We start from the raw sequence: 16,951 nt of genomic DNA on the forward strand, positions 1-16,951 counted from the left end.
AGGAGGGCACAGCCCTCAGTGCATTTAGTCAGAAGAAGTTGGTGGACTCCAGTAGGACTTATTTGCAAGTAAACATGCAAAACTCAGGGAGATTTTTTAAAAGCTCGGACACCATTCCCCCTGGACTTGACCAAACCTCTTCAATGTTTGTTTACAAATCTCTCCTCCTTCCACAAGCTGACGGGGTGAGTGCTGCCATCAGAAAGTTCAGCTGTGGCTGAGGACTCCCAGTGGCTTCCCTGAAACTGCCTGTGATTTCTGGGGGAAGTCAAAGGGGGTCTCTTGCAACAGCAAATGCAGTTACTTGCTGGAGTTAGTAATTATTTTTGTTTTGTTCTTAATCATACCTCCGTGTAGCCATCAGATGAGCTGCTCACAGGCAGAAGCGGTTTGAGGAGGCGCAGGGTGAGGCTGGCGAGGATGCAGTCTTTTCAGAGGGGCTCTTGTCTCTGGGCTTAAAGAAACCGGTTCACAGTTTGCTGACATTCCTATGTAGGTTCTTGGTTGGGATACAGAAGATGTGTGTATGTAACAGCACAGTCATCCCAACGGCTCTTTGAATATCACCGTTCAGTTCTCTGCCTGCGGTGGAAGTGGCTGAATTTTTATGCTCAAGACAGTAAGCCCGGGCATTGTTTGTGACTTGGAAAATGTGCACGCACACGCACGCACGCACACACACACACACACACACACACACACACACCCCAACCCCTGCTTCTTGTCCTGGGATGGGTACATTCTGTGTGCTGGCATTTCAGGGGTGTTTGGCATGCGGTTAGATCCACAGGGCAGAAAGGGGCAGAGTTGATGTGAGCTCATCCAACCCGGAGATTAGTCCCCCCCCCCGCCCCCTCTCTCTACAGCACCATCACAAGGTAGGAGTCATGGGTTCTTTTCAGCAGTCCTGGCTTAGTCATCTGAGAGCCCCCCCCCCCCTGCAGTGCTGGCCTCAGCTGTCTGCCCACCTGCCAAGCCCCAGCCTGTTGGGCATCTACTCAGAACGAAGTCTTGTTTGCCAGGCTGAAGGTTTGACTAGCAGGAAGGGGGGGGGGTGAAGTGAGAGACAGAGGCCTTTGCATCTGGACTCCTGGCATCCTTCCCAATCCGGGGTGTGTGAAGACACTGCAGTTAAGACCCTCCCTGTGTTCTGTGCAGCAGGTCTCTGCTCAGCCAGCCCCTGCGGTCACATGCGGAGGGATTATTCCTCAGGCCAAGAGGCCCAGCCGTCCTCTTTGCCGAGAGCCAATGCAAGGGTGGGACATGCAGGCAGGCATCCTCCTGGTGCTGCCCTCCCAGGTGCCCCTTTGCACAGGCCAATCTCCTGCAGAAGTGTCTGTCTGTCTGTCTGGTGCACCTGTGAGAAGACACTCTGGGCCAGCTCTCAAAACTGCCCAGGCCGAAGCAGTTGCCCTCTCCCTTGCTGTTAGAACTTGCTTTGCAAAGGAAGCGTGTGTGTGTTTGGGGGGGGGGGGGAGATGGGGATGTACTTCTGTATGCTTTATTTCCCCTCCCCAAGAATGACCCCGGTGACCGACATGGTTGCCCCAATGACTGATCGGCCTTGTTTCTTTCTGCAGCTCCCTACTTGGATGCTCTTTCTAGCCACGTGTGCTGCTGGGATTGGGGGGACCTTCCAGTACGGGTACAATGTGTCTGTGATCAACGCTCCCACTGAGGTAAGCACCCAAGAAGTCAGGGGAGTCTCTTTGCTGCCTGCTGGCAGGAGGGGGATTATTTCTGGTTCTTGGGTGCTTTGGACCATTGAAAAGGATCGGCCACATGTGGCTTGCATGAAACTCTCCCCTGGGAAACTTCAAGCCTTGCAAACGGGGCAGGACTAAGTGTTCTTTGGAGATGCCTTTCACGGGGGCAGGTTGGGGAAGGTCAGACTGCTTGAGCGTCCCGGCTTTGTCCCACTCAAAATGCACCCCCCAGATTTGTGTTTATTTCCAAGAAACAAGGAACCTGTGCTTTGTCCTGGCCGCCCGTATCCCTCTTCTATGGGGGTGAGGAGGTCTTCCTTTCCTACATCATTCAGGGGATGGGAGCTCACCCGAAGGACTCTACTGCTCACGCTGGTGGAGCCTCAAGGGCTACTAATGCCCACAGAAACCAGGCCCTATGCAAACTAAACCCGGACTGGGAGTGTTTGCCTGACTTCACCGTTGTTAATCAAAAGCGCTCTGATGTGGGCCGGGCAGATGTATCAGCTGATGATTTCTGTGATTAAACTGTGCAAATAAGTTTACTGTAACATTTCATGCTTTTTAAGATGGTCAAAACCCAAATCACCGTGGAAAGATCAAAGCCCATGAAAGCAGAAGCTGGACCTAATCTGACTTGGGGGGGGGGGGGGGGGAGGGGTGCTCTAGGCCAGCTCTGCAGCGGCCGGCCTTGTCTTTGGGTATATGAAGAAGGGAGGACGGCCCAGCAGGGAAAGGCGCCGAGGCCTCTTGCCTGGGACCAGCTAACTTGCCCAGCACCACCGTTGTAAGCCAGAGCCCCAGGCTGACTGCCACGGGTGCCACGGATGCCACAGGGCAGTGTGGACACGCTTGACGGGTTGCAAGAGCCTCACCCTGTCCCTTCGTGTGGCCCACTGTGTGCCCAGCTGCCCTCTGGAAAGGGGAGGGGGGAATGGCATTGGGCTTGCCCAGGGAGGTCAGAGTTGCATTTTGCAGAGCCCCCCCCCCCCCCCCGCCCCCTGAGCCCGTGAACCAGGCTGCTCAGCCTGAAGGTGCCCTCTTTGCCCTTTCAGCACATCCACAAGTTCCTGAATGACACCTGGTGGGAGCGCTACCAGGCAGCCCTCAGCCCCGGCATGCTGACCCTGCTCTGGTCCACCGTAGCATCCATCTTTTCGCTCGGAGGCCTGTTTGGAGCACACTTGGGAGGCAGGTTGGCCATTTGGCTGGGGAGGTGAGTTCCAGCCTGGAAGAGGTGTATTTCTTATATTACTTTACTGGATCCCAAACAGTTAAGAGAGAAGCATCTTGGGGAAACCAGCACATTTTGTGAACCATAAGCCCTCCGGGGAAGAGGCGGCCTATAAATCTAAAATATAAATAAAAAATAAAATAAAAATAAATAACCCCACCCTTCCCCGTGGAGCTTGGGGAAATATCCCCCCCCCCGCCCCACACACAAACACACTCCTATTTGCATAGCTTTGTGGAGTAGGTTAGAGTAAGAGAGGAATGACTGGTCTTAGGTCACCCAGTGAGTTTCAAGGCTGAGCAGAGATTTGAACCCATATCCTACAGCTCCAGGTTCACACTGTAAGAAGAAGAAGAAGAGTTTGGATTTATATCCCCCCTTTCTCTCCTGCAGGAGACTCAAAGGGGCTCCTTGCCCTTCCCCCCTCATAACAAACACCCTGTGAGGTGGGTGGGGCTGAGAGAGCTCCAAGAAGCTGTGACTCGCCCAAGGTCACCCAGCTGGCGTGTGCGGAAATGTACAGGCTAATCTGAATTCCCCAGATAAGCCTCCACAGCTCAGGCGGCAGAGCGGGGAATCAAACCCGGTTCCTCCAGATTAGATACACGAGCTCTTAACCTCCTACGCCACTGCTGCTCTGGAAGAACATTTAGTGGAAGAAAGGTCCTTGAATTCAAGACATGCAGTCGGTCCAGTTTTAAGTTCTGCTGGCACTGAACACCTGCTAGCCATGCCGGGCACAGATGCAGCCTGTGTGTCAAATGGCAGTGGAGGCTCACACATCCAGCTATATGTCACTGACATGTGCCGGCCTGCCATGCCATGCCATCCATGCCCTGCCACCCATGCCATGCCAGCCCACCCTGAGGGCAAAACAGGCGATCCCTGGGGGTTCTCACCAAAGGAATTCTGTCTCTGCCCCCATGCTTGTCCTCCTGACAGGAAAGGAGGGCTTTTGATGAACAACTTCATAGCTGTCCTTGCTGCTCTTCTGATGGGCATCAGTTCACCCACGGGGCTGTACGAACTACTCATCGCTGGGAGGTTCTTGATTGGCGTGAACACAGGTAAATGCCACGCAGAGCGTCCTTGTCAGGGGTGCTGATTAGCTGGGTCGCGTTGCTCTGACTGCCGGGCTTCCTCTGTGGACCTGCTGCAGCAGGGGATAGTGGTGCAAGACTGTGCTTCTGCTGGAGTCCTTGGACTGATTCTTCATGCATCGTAGTTCAGTTCAGTGCTGCTCATTCCACTTGGATAACCAAGTCCACCCAGACATGCAGCCTGTGTCAGAAAGGAGAGGTCACCTGCCAGCACTAGGGAGAGGCCCTTGGGGGCTGCCGACGGTTCTCCCCAGAGACCCACTCAGAAGAGTCTGAGGCAAGCCTGCCGCTGGCTGATAAATCCAGTCCCTGTGAGCTCAAGCCCACCTGGTGCGAGGGAAGGGTTGGTGGGTACACAGCACACCCGCTCTCTCTTGGTCCAGGAGCAGGTGGTCAGGGCTGGCTAGGAGGAAGTCTGTCCCCGCCCTCTCCCACTCTTGGTCTTTTTGCTCATAATGAACAAAATTGATTTGAAGTGCAGAGTGCAGTTTACTTCCAGATCCAGAAGGTGGTTCTGTTTTGAGAGAAGGCTGCCTCTCCAGGGTACCAGAAGGACAGATTTTGGTCCTGGGAGGAAACAGTTTATTCCCCTCCCCCACATCACCCATTGCCATTGTGACACAAATGGGGACTGTAGTATGTACCCTCTACCCACCCCACCCCACACCCACCCCACCCCCCGCACCTCCACGGTGCAGAACATGTGAAGGGGTCATGGGGCAACAATCCTACTTCTTTCTTTCTTTCCTCCTTTGGAATCATATTCCACACTTCGATCGCAGAGGTTTTTCGGAGCTTTTCAGAGACAAGGACTTGAGTCCCAGCAGGAAGGCAGCCTTGTCAGTCTGCTACTGCTGAAATAAACAGGAATCTTCTGGCACCCCAGAGCCCAACAAGACTTTAGTGTCACTTTTTCAGCTTTTGGACAGTTCGAACATCTAACCACGTTTTTTGCAATGGCAAATAAAAGCAAGGCTACATCCAGAGGGGGTCTCTGGTAGCCGCTCCCTTGCTCTGTCACACCGAGCACTAGAAAGGAGGGGCATAAACAGTTGCAATGATAAAATAAAATGCCATTTACTCAGCAGTAAGGGGCACGGGGGGGGGGGGGTTGGTGGTGGTGGTAAAGTAGCCGTTGTGTGCTAGGCTGAAAAGCTCTATTTCCTTGGCAGGGATTGGGCTGTGCCTGCAGCCTCTCTACATTGGAGAAGCTGCCCCCAAACACCTGCGAGGGGCGATGACCATGGGCAGCTCCATATTTTTGACCGGGGGGATTCTGACAGGACAAATCATTGGCTTAAGGTGAGTGTCAGAGTCTCTTTGCAATGGCTGAGGGGGCCGAGGGGAGGCTGTGCAGCAGATGCTTAAAGCCTTGAAGGGTGGACTATGCTTCTGCACAGGGGCTGAGAGGGACCCTGCAGGATCCAACCCATTTGGGTTCATTCAGGTCAGCATCCTGTTTCCCTTGACGAGTCAGGATGGGAAAGCACAAGCAGGCTGACCTCCTTTGTACCTGGCGGCCCCAATTAACCATCCTGGCTGATGGCTGTTGAGTGCCCGTCTTCTCTCTCTTTGAAGCCATGCAGAGATCACCATATCTTGGTGGCAGTGAGTTTCCAAAGTGATAATCTGTTCGTGCAATCAGTGTTGCCAATCTGCAGCTGGGCCTGGAGAACCTGGTACCTCACCAAACACTCCTGAGTAGACTTAGCAGGCAGAACATATGGACTGAAACTGGCGAAATGGCAGGCAGAAAAGCGTAGGACTCAACGGACCATTCTTGCAATAGATGGAAAGGAGCAGTGCGGTCCTACAAGGACAAGTACTGGGGCTCGTACTACTTAATTTGTTCATGAGTGATCTGGAAGAAGGGATGCGTCATGTTGGGGCCAAGTTTGCAGATGACACAACATTTTTCATGATGGTGATAAGCAAGGAGGATCCCGACAAATTGAGCAAGTGAGCGACAATGTGGCATTGAGTGAGTGGGCGACCAGCTAAGCTGATCAGCACTGGGACAAAATTTCCCCCACCCCCCACCCACTACAAGGTTAGGTTACTGGGGTTTGAACTTGTTGAGGCTGAGAGGGGGAAAGAACTTGGGGTTGTAGCAGGTAGCTCTATTAAAGTGTCCCCCCCCCCAGTGTTCCACAGCTGTAGAAAAGGCAAACTCTGTGTTAGGGGTTATTGGGAAAGGGGTTGAAGATAATGCAGCCGGTATGGATGGATGGTGTGGCCTCATTTGCAATACTGTGTGGAGTTCTCTTCACCATATATTCAAAAGGACGCTACAGAGCTGGAAAACATTACAGAAGGACCACTAGGGCAACCCAGATGGTTGGGGGTCAGAGCACCTTCCTCAGGAAGAAAGGCTGCAGAGGCTGGGACTGCTCAGGTTAGAAAAGAGATGAGGAGGGAGACATGATGGAGATTTATAAAATAATTCATGCAGTAGAGAGATGACAAAGAGAACTTTTTCTCCTGCTCCCAAAATACTAGAATTTAAGGACATCCAATGAAATTGATGGGCAACAGATTCAGGGAAAACAAAAAGAAATACTTCTTTACACAGCGAATGACTGAAATGTGAAATTTTCTGCCAGAGGATACAATGATGGCCACAGGGCATATGTGGGAGTGTAAAGGGCCGTCAAGCCACGGCTGATTTACGGCAACCCCACTGGTTTTTAAAGGCATAGTTCAACAGAGGAGGCTTTTCATTGCCTTCCTCTGCAGAGTCTTCCTCGGTGGTCTCCCACTGAAGTACCCACCCTGCATAGTTGCTGAGATCTGGTTGGGCTGCATTACACCGTATTCCACTTTCGTTGGACTCATTGAGGAAAGGTCCATCAGTGGCAACTACCCAGGGTGACTAAAGGGCAGTCAACTTCTGAATCCCCGTGCCAGCAGAAGAAGGAGAAGAGTTTGGATTTGTACCCCACTTTTCTCAACTGTTAGGAGGCACAAGTTGGCTTCCAAACGCCTTTCCCTTCCTCTCCCCTCAACACTTTGTGAAGTAGGTGGGGCTTAGGGAGTTTGGCCAGATCTGAGTTGGGTTCATGTGGAGGGCGGGGGGACAAACTCTCAGCTACCCCCACATCACTCTGACAGCACCAGGGGGAGGTCTTGTCCTGGTGCTGGCCCTCCAGAGTCACGTGTTGGCCACTGTGTGAACTGTGAAGCAGGATGTGGGCTAGACGGACCCAGCAAGGCTCTTCTGAGGTTGTTGTGATCTTTCAGAACGGCAACTGATCTTCAGCTCCTCTAGAGAAAGCCACAGCTTGGGGGGGGGGGGGGGCTGGACTCTCTGGCATCACATCCCTCCCCAGACTTCACCCTCCCCAAGCTCCACTCCCAAGCTCCAGGAATTCTCCAATCCAGAGTTGGCAACCCTGGAAATGTGACGAAGACTGAGATTACTTCTGCCACTTCTTTTAATATCCTTGGAGGTGGTTCATCAGGCCATGGAGACTTGAATTTATTTAGAGCAGCCATGCATTCTAGTACTACCTTTATTCTGTGGTGGATGAAATGACAACTTGTACATCCAGACTTGTACTTCCAACCCAGAGCATCATAATCCCAAGTGATATCCTGGAAGCCACGTCTTGCAGTGTCACGGGTTCCCATGTGGACCAAAAGGAACGTGTAACAGTCAGTGGGCTTGACGAGTCTTGTCAGCCACTCTGTTACACCATGGATTTTTGCCCCAGGGTGACAGCAGCACACCTCTTGAGACAACCTGTCAGGCCTACACATCAGTGCTTCTGTCCCCTCAGCAATGAATCCCCTACCACCACCACCGCCACCACCGCCACCACCACCTGTCCCCAGATTAGCATGGGCCATTCCTTGTGCTGAATCTTCCAAGGTCACCTGCACGTTCTCTGAGGACTGTCTCTGTTCCTCATTATTATCACTGAGAAGGGAGAGAGCTTCAGATGGGCAGTGGCTCTCAAGCAGAGAAAGCTCTTTCCCAAGATCTGCCCAGGGAGGTGCCTTAGCAGGACATGCTAGCGATAGAAGAACCTGGGACTTTCTGCATGTGAGGAGGACGTCTCCCTTTAGTGTGGAGTAGAGGGCTGCTTGCTGACTCTGTTAAGGACACGTTAGATAGCATATAATGTTTGCATAATTCACTGTTCACCTTCCTCCATTTACTCCCACTCCCAGCTTCCTGTTCTTAACTCATTTCTGATCCATATCTGTGCTTATATCCCATGACTGCCAAAGTTTACAAAAACAGAACAAAAAAACAACTGTTTTGTCTGGTAGCGCCCTGAAGACTCACACACTCGGCTGGATGACTGTCTCTGTGGGGCTGCCCCCGAGGAGTGCCTAGAAAGTTCAGCACAGAAAACTGAGGGAAAAGCTACTGACTGGGGTGGGCAGCACAGACTTCCTCACTCCAGCTATGCTGGTTCCCTGTATGGTTACCTTTTGCTGCGGGCAAAGACTTCTCTGGTTAACTTGGTGTTCCTTTACTTGCCTTTCTTCCCGTTTATAGACATATGGATAGATAGGTATGGATGGATCAGTGCAGATATAGATATGGACGTATGTGTTGTCTCCAAAGTTGATTTTAAAGCCTTCTTTGTTGTTTGCCAACTTGAGGGCGTGTAAAGCAGAATAAATTTAAAGTGTTTTAAATGAAATGAATAAATTAAATATTTATTGCAGCTTAAGTAAGCTCTCGCTCACAAAATTTCCTGCTATTATGAATTGGTTTAGCCCAATTTGTGTAATGCAAAGTCCATGTGGGCTTTTGACATATCCTGGGACTTTTTCCCAGAACAGTGGTGGCCCAATTTGGACGGGGAGCATTATGTGCGACACTTAAATCTTTTCCCTCCATCCACACCCTTTTGCTGACCTGAGACAGCTCCACAGAGCCACTGTTTGCCCATTGGAAATATGTATATGTGCATGTAGAGTTCCCCAGTGTGGCAAACATTGGCCCCCTTTGACAGTGTTGGGAGGGAGACTTTTGCCTCTCTCCATTTGCCAGCGGTCGCAGTGCAGGTCAGACCCTGCAAGCCTGGGAATGACGTTCCCAGTGAGGAATTCCCCACATCTGTCTGACTGGATGTCTTCATGGGGGCCACAGAGAAGATGCCAGGATCAGCCCTTCTCCTTGTTTTTGCTGAGGTCAACTGACATGGCTGTTGCATTTCAAGTTAACTCAAGGGGCCGCCTGAGCTGTGGAGGCTTCTCTGGGGAATTCAGATTAGCCCGTGCACTCCCACACACGCCAGCTGGGTGACCTTGGGCTAGTCACAGCTTCTTGGAGCTCTCCCAGCCCCACCTACCTCACAGGGTGTTTGTTGTGGGGGGGAAGGGCAGAGGCGTAGCTAGACCAGAGTGTGCCCAGTGCACACTCTGGCTTTCTCGCCCCCACGGCGGCACCCCCCACAGCGACCCCCGCAGCACCCCACCCTACCCCACCCACTTTTAGGAAAGTACCAGGCCGGAGAAGGCCAGAGCCCCTGGGAAATGTAGTTCCCACCAGGCCCAGGCAATGCAAGCAGGCTTCTGGCCTGCTCCACTCCTCAAAGAAGTGGGGTGGTGCGCTGCGGGGGGGCCAGGGGGCCAAGGGGGGATTTTTCCACCCCCCACATGACTAGAAATGGTGCGCCCGGTGCATCACGCCCCCCGTCCCCTGGTGGCTTCGCCACTGGGGAAGGGCAAGAAGACTGAGTCTCCTAGAGGAGAGAAAGGGGGGGGGTGTAAATCCAAACTACTCCTCCTCCTTCGAAGAGGGAATTACTTTCAAAATCCCAGTTTTTAATGGCTGCCAGATTGCCACAGCCACATTCTTTTGGCCCCTCTCAAGGAATTCCAAGAGGTGTTGTGGGGTTTCCGGGCTGCATGGCCGTGTTCCAGTAGCATTTTCTCCTGACGTTTCGCCTGCATCTGTGGCTGGCATCTTCAGAGGATCTGATGGTAGTAAAGCAAGTGGAGTATATGTACCTGAGGAATGTCCAGGGTGGGAGAAAGAACCATTTGCCTGCTTTAACAAGTGTAAAGGGTGCAGTCAGCAAGCTTGATTTGCATGTGTTGAGTGGGATCCACCCATTTTAGCAGGTGAGTAATCTTGAAGAGAGCATAATCAATTAGTGAGGGCATCTGCATAGTAGTAGCCCGGCCTTTTGATCCCTTGGATTGCTTACTGCCTAGAGCAGGGGTCCCCAAACTTTTAAAACAGGGGGCCAGTTCACTGTCCCTCAGACTGTTGGAGCGCCGGACTAAAAAAACCTATGAACAAATTCCTATGCACAAATGATTGTAAAATGTTTGATTTCACCTTTCAGCCTTTCTGTCATGGTCTATTTTTAGAACAGTGACCAAAGTATGTCAAGTACAGGGTGGGCTCCAAATATTGTTGGGGAGGCTGTGGAATACCTTCCCCTGTTAAAAAAAAAGCAGAACTTTCCCAATGAAGCATTCCATCTAACCCAGGATCAGGTATCTTCCTGGGTTCTTTCCTCCCTAGCAGCCAGCGAGCGATTCGCCAGCCTGGCTGATGCCAATGGGAGTGAGGCGGAACAGAAAGCCTGAGAGCAACACATGGAGTAGCTGAGAGGGAAGGGCGGAGCAGGCGTTGCCACATGTAAGGTTTCCAACTCTGGGTCAGAAAATTCATGGAGATTTGGGGGTGCCATCATGTAACTGCAATCAACAGCTGTTGGAGCCAGTTCCTCCTCTCCCTCGAGCCCCCACTGCACATGAATGGAGCCATCACCGCCATGCCTGGCGGGCCGGATAAATGCCTTCAGGGCCCCCGGGCCGTAGTTTGGGGACCCCTGGCCTAGAGGCATCCTTTATCTGGGTGTTATTCAATAGCCCTTTGACTGTTTACTGCCTGGAGAAATCTTGTGTCTGGGTGGGGTTCATTAGTCACTGTCTTGATTCCAGTGTTTTTCAGTACTGATAGCCACATTTCATGGTTTCTTCCTTTCTGTTGAAACTGTCCATGTGCTTGTGGATTTCAATGGCCATGAAAGCCTTCGACAATACGTTGAATCCCAAGAGGCCGATGAGGCAGAACTTCCCAGTCCTGAGGTCGTGTTGAGGTAGACTTAGAGAGCTGCTACCTCAGATTAACAAGGCTTATTCTTCTATCTGCTTCACGTTTCTAGCTTTAGTAATAACTCCCTTCTCACAGGGAGTTACTTGGTGAAGACAAGTACTGGCCTTTTCTGCTTTCAAGCTGCTGCTTCCCGGCCTTTTTCCAACTCCTGACTCTTCCCTGGTTTCCAGAAAGTCCCCGGTATCTATTCATTGACAGAGGGGATGAGATGAAATGTCTCCAAGGTAAGTCACACCTGACATGTGTCCTTCTGCATCGTTAGCGAGAGAAGGAGGAGCCCCTGGAGCTCTGCAACAGCCTCGGGGCCCTTCCAACACCCACCATCACTTCCTGTGCCAAGTGACTCTTGATGGCTACTGGCCGTTTCCTCCCAGGCCTCTTGCCGGGTCATGCCAGCCACGTCCTGCAGGAAGAAGTGGGACCCAGCCAGGAGGAAGGGTTGCCCAAGCCTTCTGTTCACTGCCGCTGATTCATTGTGTGGCCTCCTGGGCCAGTCAGTTGTCTCCCCACCCCAGAAGTGTCCCACCTGTGCAGGGTGCTGAGGTGGAAAGAAGAATGACTGACCGAAGGACAGCCAATCTGAATAACAGTGACCTATCCGACCACTTTCTCGGACCTCTGGGAGGGTTCACGTGGCCCAGACTGGGCTGCAGTGGCAGGTTTGCCTGCCCTCTTGGGGGGAAGGGCCGGGGTCAAGGGTTCTGCGCTCCAAGTTCCACCTGGGCTCTGTGTCTTGCCTTGTGCCCTCTCAGCTCTGAAGTGCTTTCATGGCCCTCACCAATACCAGATGGAAATGGAGGATATTCAGCAAGAGCGCGCTGCCCTGGGGGGTGAGAAGCCCAAGAAGCCCTGGGAACTTTTCACCGACCGCAGCGTCAGGTGGCAGCTCATCACCGTCATCCTCATGCCAATGGGCCAGCAGCTGAGTGGCATCAATGCGGTGAGAACGAGCCCAGCTTTGCTCCAACAACTTCTCTGCTAGCCACAAAGCCCAGCAAGCAAGAATCAGGGCCCCTTCTCATTTAGCAGTTTCCTGAATGTAAACGAACATGGAACTGAGTGAACTGTCAACCCTTTCCTCAAAGAATCCTGGGAACTCAGGCCTTGCAAAGGTGCTGAGAAAAGGCAGGTTTCTTATGTTCCTCTTTGGTGGGACCACAGGAAACTTTAGTGAGTTCCCACAATAGCAAAATGGTGTGAAAACAGTTTAGAGTAGTGCAGACAAGACCTAGAGAACAACACAAAGGGGAAAAGGAGGACCCACTCTCTAATAGGGAATTGTTTACGTTGGCAGCACTCAAAGGCAGAAAGACCAGTCTGATGGTAGATCAGACTTTTTATGAACCGGGGCAGAAGTCTTGCCTCTGAAACATCACTTAAAATAAGTAAATCACCAGCCCCGCCCTCGTTCCAAAGTGAACACCAGGAGACCAGTTGGGTTGCCCACCTTCCCTTTTCATGGTCGAAATGGCCAGCACGGCAAGCGGTCCATCTGGCAAGTGGGTGCCTTTGCATTTGGCTTCACTAGTTGGCACCACACTTGCCCACTGGCATCCTCTCACCGTCCCACTGGCAGCCCTGGCTGCCTTAAGGATGTGTTGCTCATGCAAGGCTCCTGCCGGAGCTGCTGCCTCCCGAGGCACCCGCCACACTCTGTGCTTCTGATTCCTCCCCACAGATTTATTTTTATGCAAGCTACATTTTCACAGAAGCTGGAATCCCCGCAGCCAAGATCCCCTACGTGACGCTGGGGACAGGGGTGTGTGAGTGCCTCACCGCCCTCACCTGCGTAAGTGGCACCCATTCCGATTTGGCTTTTCTGAGGGAGAAAAGAACAGTTTGGGTGCTGAGACCAAAAGGTGTTTCCTCCCTGCAGGGTCTGCTGATCGAGTCTGTGGGGAGGAGGCGCCTCATCCTGGGTGGCTACTCCCTGATGACTGTTTGGTGTGTAGTCTTGACCTGCTCCCTGACGTACCAGGTAGGCTGATGAACACTCTGCCACAGAAAAAGGTGTGGAACCTCCTCCCACCTCGCCCTACGGAGGGTTTTCCCCTTGCTGAGGGTTGTCTTAATGATCATCTGCATACCCACAGTCTGTGAGGCTGCGAGAGGATGGGAAGACACATGGCTGTCATGCCAGGAACAGCTGGACAGACTCTGAGTCTTGCGGGTCATGTCATGGATAGCAAAATGCAGCTTGTACTGGGAGGGGGAGGCCGCGGCGAACAGGAGAACTTCAGTCTGGCTCAGCTTCCTGGGAGTCTCTTGCTGGTGCCCTTGCTCAGTGCTGGGGTGGGTGATGCTGGAGGTACTCACATGTATGTGTTCCTCTTCCAGGCGAACACCTGGGCACCATATCTGAGCATGGCTTCGATCTTCGCTTTCATCCTGAGCTTTGGCCTTGGACCAGGTACCTCTTTCCTGTGTTTGGCTTTGGGATGGCCTTTTGCTGCCACCCAGCTGAGTATCTTCAAGGCCCCGGCTGGTATTTCCCATCCTTCTACAAAGCACTCACCAGTTTACTAAAAAAGTTCCTAGCAATGAACACAAAGAAGGACTGTGGGGACAGAACTCCTGTGCCTCCCTGCCCCCCGCCCCCCCCCCCCCGATCTAGACTGAGGGCACAGGGTAGCAAAATGCCCAAGCACAAGCCAAGCTCTACAGGTCGTGGCAACGTGGCCAGCAGCAGCAGTGGCCACTTAACTCTCTTATTGTTTGAAAAAGTCATATCTCTCTTCATCTTCTTAGCCTCAAGGTGGCCAAGAACACAAGAACAAGTGGCAAGGAGAGAAAAACAACATATTTTAAAACTGCCAAAAGAAGAAATGTGTCTTGATTTGCTTTCTGTAGGCACTTACTTGTTTCCTGCTGGGATGTGTCATTATCAGCCACACCGGGCAGAGGGGAACAATTTCCAGCTGTCCTCCCCCACCCCGCCCCCCACATCCAGCTCTGCGTTAGCTGAACAGGCGAGACTATATTGGGTGCCCTTTTCTATTATCATTTCACCGAAGTCCTAAATAGAAAAAGCTGTTCATTATTTTGTTTTAGAGTCAAAACAGGCTGCAAGTAGCCTTTCGTGCCTAACACCAGTTCCCACGAACCTCCTCCCAGACCCCACAGAGACAGACGAGCAACTCGCATTTGCAAGCAGTTTTCGTTTGTGCTTCTTGAAACAGCTCCAGGAAAACTGATGTCTGATGTTCTTGCTGTAACTAGGTGGGGTGACAAATATCCTGACGGCCGAGCTGTTCACTCAGTCTTCACGCCCTGCGGCTTACATGATAGCAGGATCCATGAGCTGGCTCAGCTTCTTCACCATTGGGATGCTCTTCCCTTTCATAGTGGTACGTAGACCCCAGTGCCCTCCGTCCGTCCGTCCGTCCGTCCGTCCGTCCGTCTTCTGCCAAAGTCACAGCCTGCTTGTTCAGCATCACTGGCTCTCAGCAAGTTCTTTCTTTCAGCCCAGCCCCCTTCCAAACCGACAAAATACACAAAGGTACACAAAGGGAAGCTGCCCGAGCAACCCACGGCAGTCGCCAATGGCAGCAAACGTCCTACCCAGATGAGGCATTCTTCACAATGGCAGGGTAGGGCCCGTGCTGGTGCGTCTTTGTGAAATAAGACAAAAGTCCAGAGCAGGGCCATCTTCCTTTCACATACCTGCAGAACTGGGTTGTGGTTAGTCTTGAAGGTGCCCTGGGCCTTTTGCTTAAGGAGTTCTTTGCGCACCCTCCATCCCCTTTTCAGTGAGACGTGGTTAGAGGCCCCAAGTCAAACCCTATGAAGCACAGAGCTCAAGTTGCTGATCAAGGCAAAGGTTAAGTTTGGCCAGTTTCTTTCTGCGCTACTTCGTTTAGAAGCCACCTTCCTTTTCCAGGAGGCATTTGGCAAGTATAGTCACAAGAACAGCTGCTGAATCCAGACGTTCATCTGCATGAGGTTTTCTGACACTTTAACAACCTTCAGTAAATCAGTCTCTTGCATTCACATGCACCCTGCCTGGGCACACCAATACAACTAATTAGCATACCTAGAAAAATGGGTCCAAGGTAGTAAACAAGGGAGAACCCATCTGAGAGTGAAGCCACCGAGCCGTGAAAAGAGCCGGGGTCCAGAGGAGCATCCATCAGAAGTGGGGCACAGGGCAAGCACTATGGCTCATCCTGCCCCCACCTCCATGTGGGGTTCAGGGACAGGCCCCCTGCTCAGTGCTGGCTCTGCCAGGCCCAGCTTGAAACTGCAGGCTTCCAGCCTGTGTCAAGCCTGGCTGAGCTCTATACTCAGGCTTGAAGCCTGCCATTTAAAGCTGGGCCAGGCTGAGCCTAACCTCGAACAGGCATGCGCTGCCCCTCATTCCTCATGGAGTTCAGGGATGGAGCTTGCACACCTTGAGGAGGGGCTAGGGCATGTGCCCTCTCTTGCCCCACCATAAATACCCCTCTGCCAGGGCCTACCCCACCCACTTTGTCTTGGAACACAGGGCGAGTCAGAAAGATCGGCTGAGCTCCAATCTCACTATGCATGCCCATCAGAGCATTCAAAAGGCCGGCCTGCCAGCACTGCAAGAGGCACCCGCGGTCTCTGCAGCTTGTCTGGAGTGGCTCCTTCTGAGGGGGGGAAGCCTGCCGATAAAGCCAGGTGGGACCAATAGTACCTGACACAGCTGGACCTGGAAGGTCTCCGTTGCTGGCTCTGAGATGCCCCTGGCCTCCCGTTGTGTTCAACTGGAGAGTGTGCTGACCTTCTCAGGGGCCTCCATTTGGGAAATGTGTGGGGTATAAAATAAATTGTAATGTAAAGAGTGGTGCAAGTAAATACGCATGACAAGACAAGACAGCTGGCATTTTCCTCATCCAGTGTACTTGGGTGGGGAAGCCTTTGATCGACACGGGAAGCCCTCTCTGTGCCAGAAAATGCAAGATACTCAGTTGCACTTAGTGAAGATTCATTCCAAATTAATACCTTTTCTCAAATTTTCAATTTTGTTTTCCAGAAAGGTCTCAAACAGTACTGCTTTGTCGTGTTTTTGGTGGAATGCTGCCTGGTTGCCATTTTCATCTACTTTGTTATTCCTGAGACAAAGAATAAAACCTTTCTGGAAATTAAGAGAGAATTTCACAAGCACAACTTTGGCAGAAGACACCCAGAGCACAATGGAGCACAGCAGCTTCTGCCATGAGCTCTACGGGCGAGGCCGGCCAGCCAGCGGAGCCCTCCGAGTCGAGTCTGCTGGCATCGTGATGACCTGCGTGGAACTCTGCTGCCAGCGTTTGTATGCTTGGATTTCCTCAGTACTCAGTTGTAGTCTACACTAGGTCTCAGTTAAATAAAAACCCACTCTTCCTAAACGTAGCTGTGGTCCTCCTGTCAAGAGAGCAGTTCTTTCTGAGCCACAGGCAAGGGGCAGGCCCCAATTCTTGACGCAGCTGAGCCAGCAGCAGATGAGGAGGGCAAAGGTGAAGTTGCCAGCTCAGCAGAGACAAGAGTGGATTTCAGGGGTTCTGGGAAGATCCACATTCTGTGCTAAGAACTGATTTAAATTTTGAACATGTGCATAAAGAGATGGGGCAGTTTGAGTCAACAGCTGGTCTAGACAAGGAAGGAAACAGCAACAAAATTCTTCAGTGGGAACAGGGCTTACTATCTCTGGAACTAACACTCTTATTGCTGCTGGTCTGGATATGTGAACATTCTGCTTGATCTGTTAGTGATAAAAGTCTAGCTGATCTGATCCAGTTTGGGTTCCAGTTTAGATCTGGTGCTGGGGATGTGGGTGGAAACCACTTCCTGAAATTCTGCTGGCAGCTTCGATGTGGAC

General features: G+C 52.0%; 1 protein-coding gene across 7 annotated transcripts in view; it reads left to right on the plus strand.

The window, feature by feature from the left end:
- The window catches only part of LOC125442630 (solute carrier family 2, facilitated glucose transporter member 11-like), a 28,156-nt gene extending 11,675 nt beyond the window's left edge, over nt 1-16,481 (plus strand). For 4 of the 7 annotated variants that reach the window (XM_048514136.1, XM_048514137.1, XM_048514134.1 and 1 more), the window contains exons 2-12: nt 1,581-1,679; nt 2,762-2,922; nt 3,883-4,007; nt 5,213-5,342; nt 11,206-11,354; nt 11,883-12,070; nt 12,809-12,919; nt 13,007-13,108; nt 13,468-13,540; nt 14,350-14,477; nt 16,127-16,481. In XM_048514136.1, the coding sequence (XP_048370093.1) occupies nt 1,593-1,679; nt 2,762-2,922; nt 3,883-4,007; nt 5,213-5,342; nt 11,206-11,354; nt 11,883-12,070; nt 12,809-12,919; nt 13,007-13,108; nt 13,468-13,540; nt 14,350-14,477; nt 16,127-16,312 (1,440 nt within the window). In that variant the 5' untranslated portion in view covers nt 1,581-1,592 and the 3' untranslated portion in view covers nt 16,313-16,481. The remainder of the gene's footprint in view (nt 1-1,580; nt 1,680-2,761; nt 2,923-3,882; nt 4,008-5,212; nt 5,343-11,205; nt 11,355-11,882; nt 12,071-12,808; nt 12,920-13,006; nt 13,109-13,467; nt 13,541-14,349; nt 14,478-16,126) is intronic. The other 3 variants (XM_048514140.1, XM_048514138.1, XM_048514139.1) reach the window with 1 other exon arrangement.
- The last annotated feature ends 470 nt before the right edge of the window (nt 16,482-16,951 follow it).

The sequence above is a fragment of the Sphaerodactylus townsendi genome, linkage group LG13 (assembly GCF_021028975.2).
Source record: "Sphaerodactylus townsendi isolate TG3544 linkage group LG13, MPM_Stown_v2.3, whole genome shotgun sequence".
NCBI classification, from domain to species: domain Eukaryota; kingdom Metazoa; phylum Chordata; class Lepidosauria; order Squamata; family Sphaerodactylidae; genus Sphaerodactylus; species Sphaerodactylus townsendi.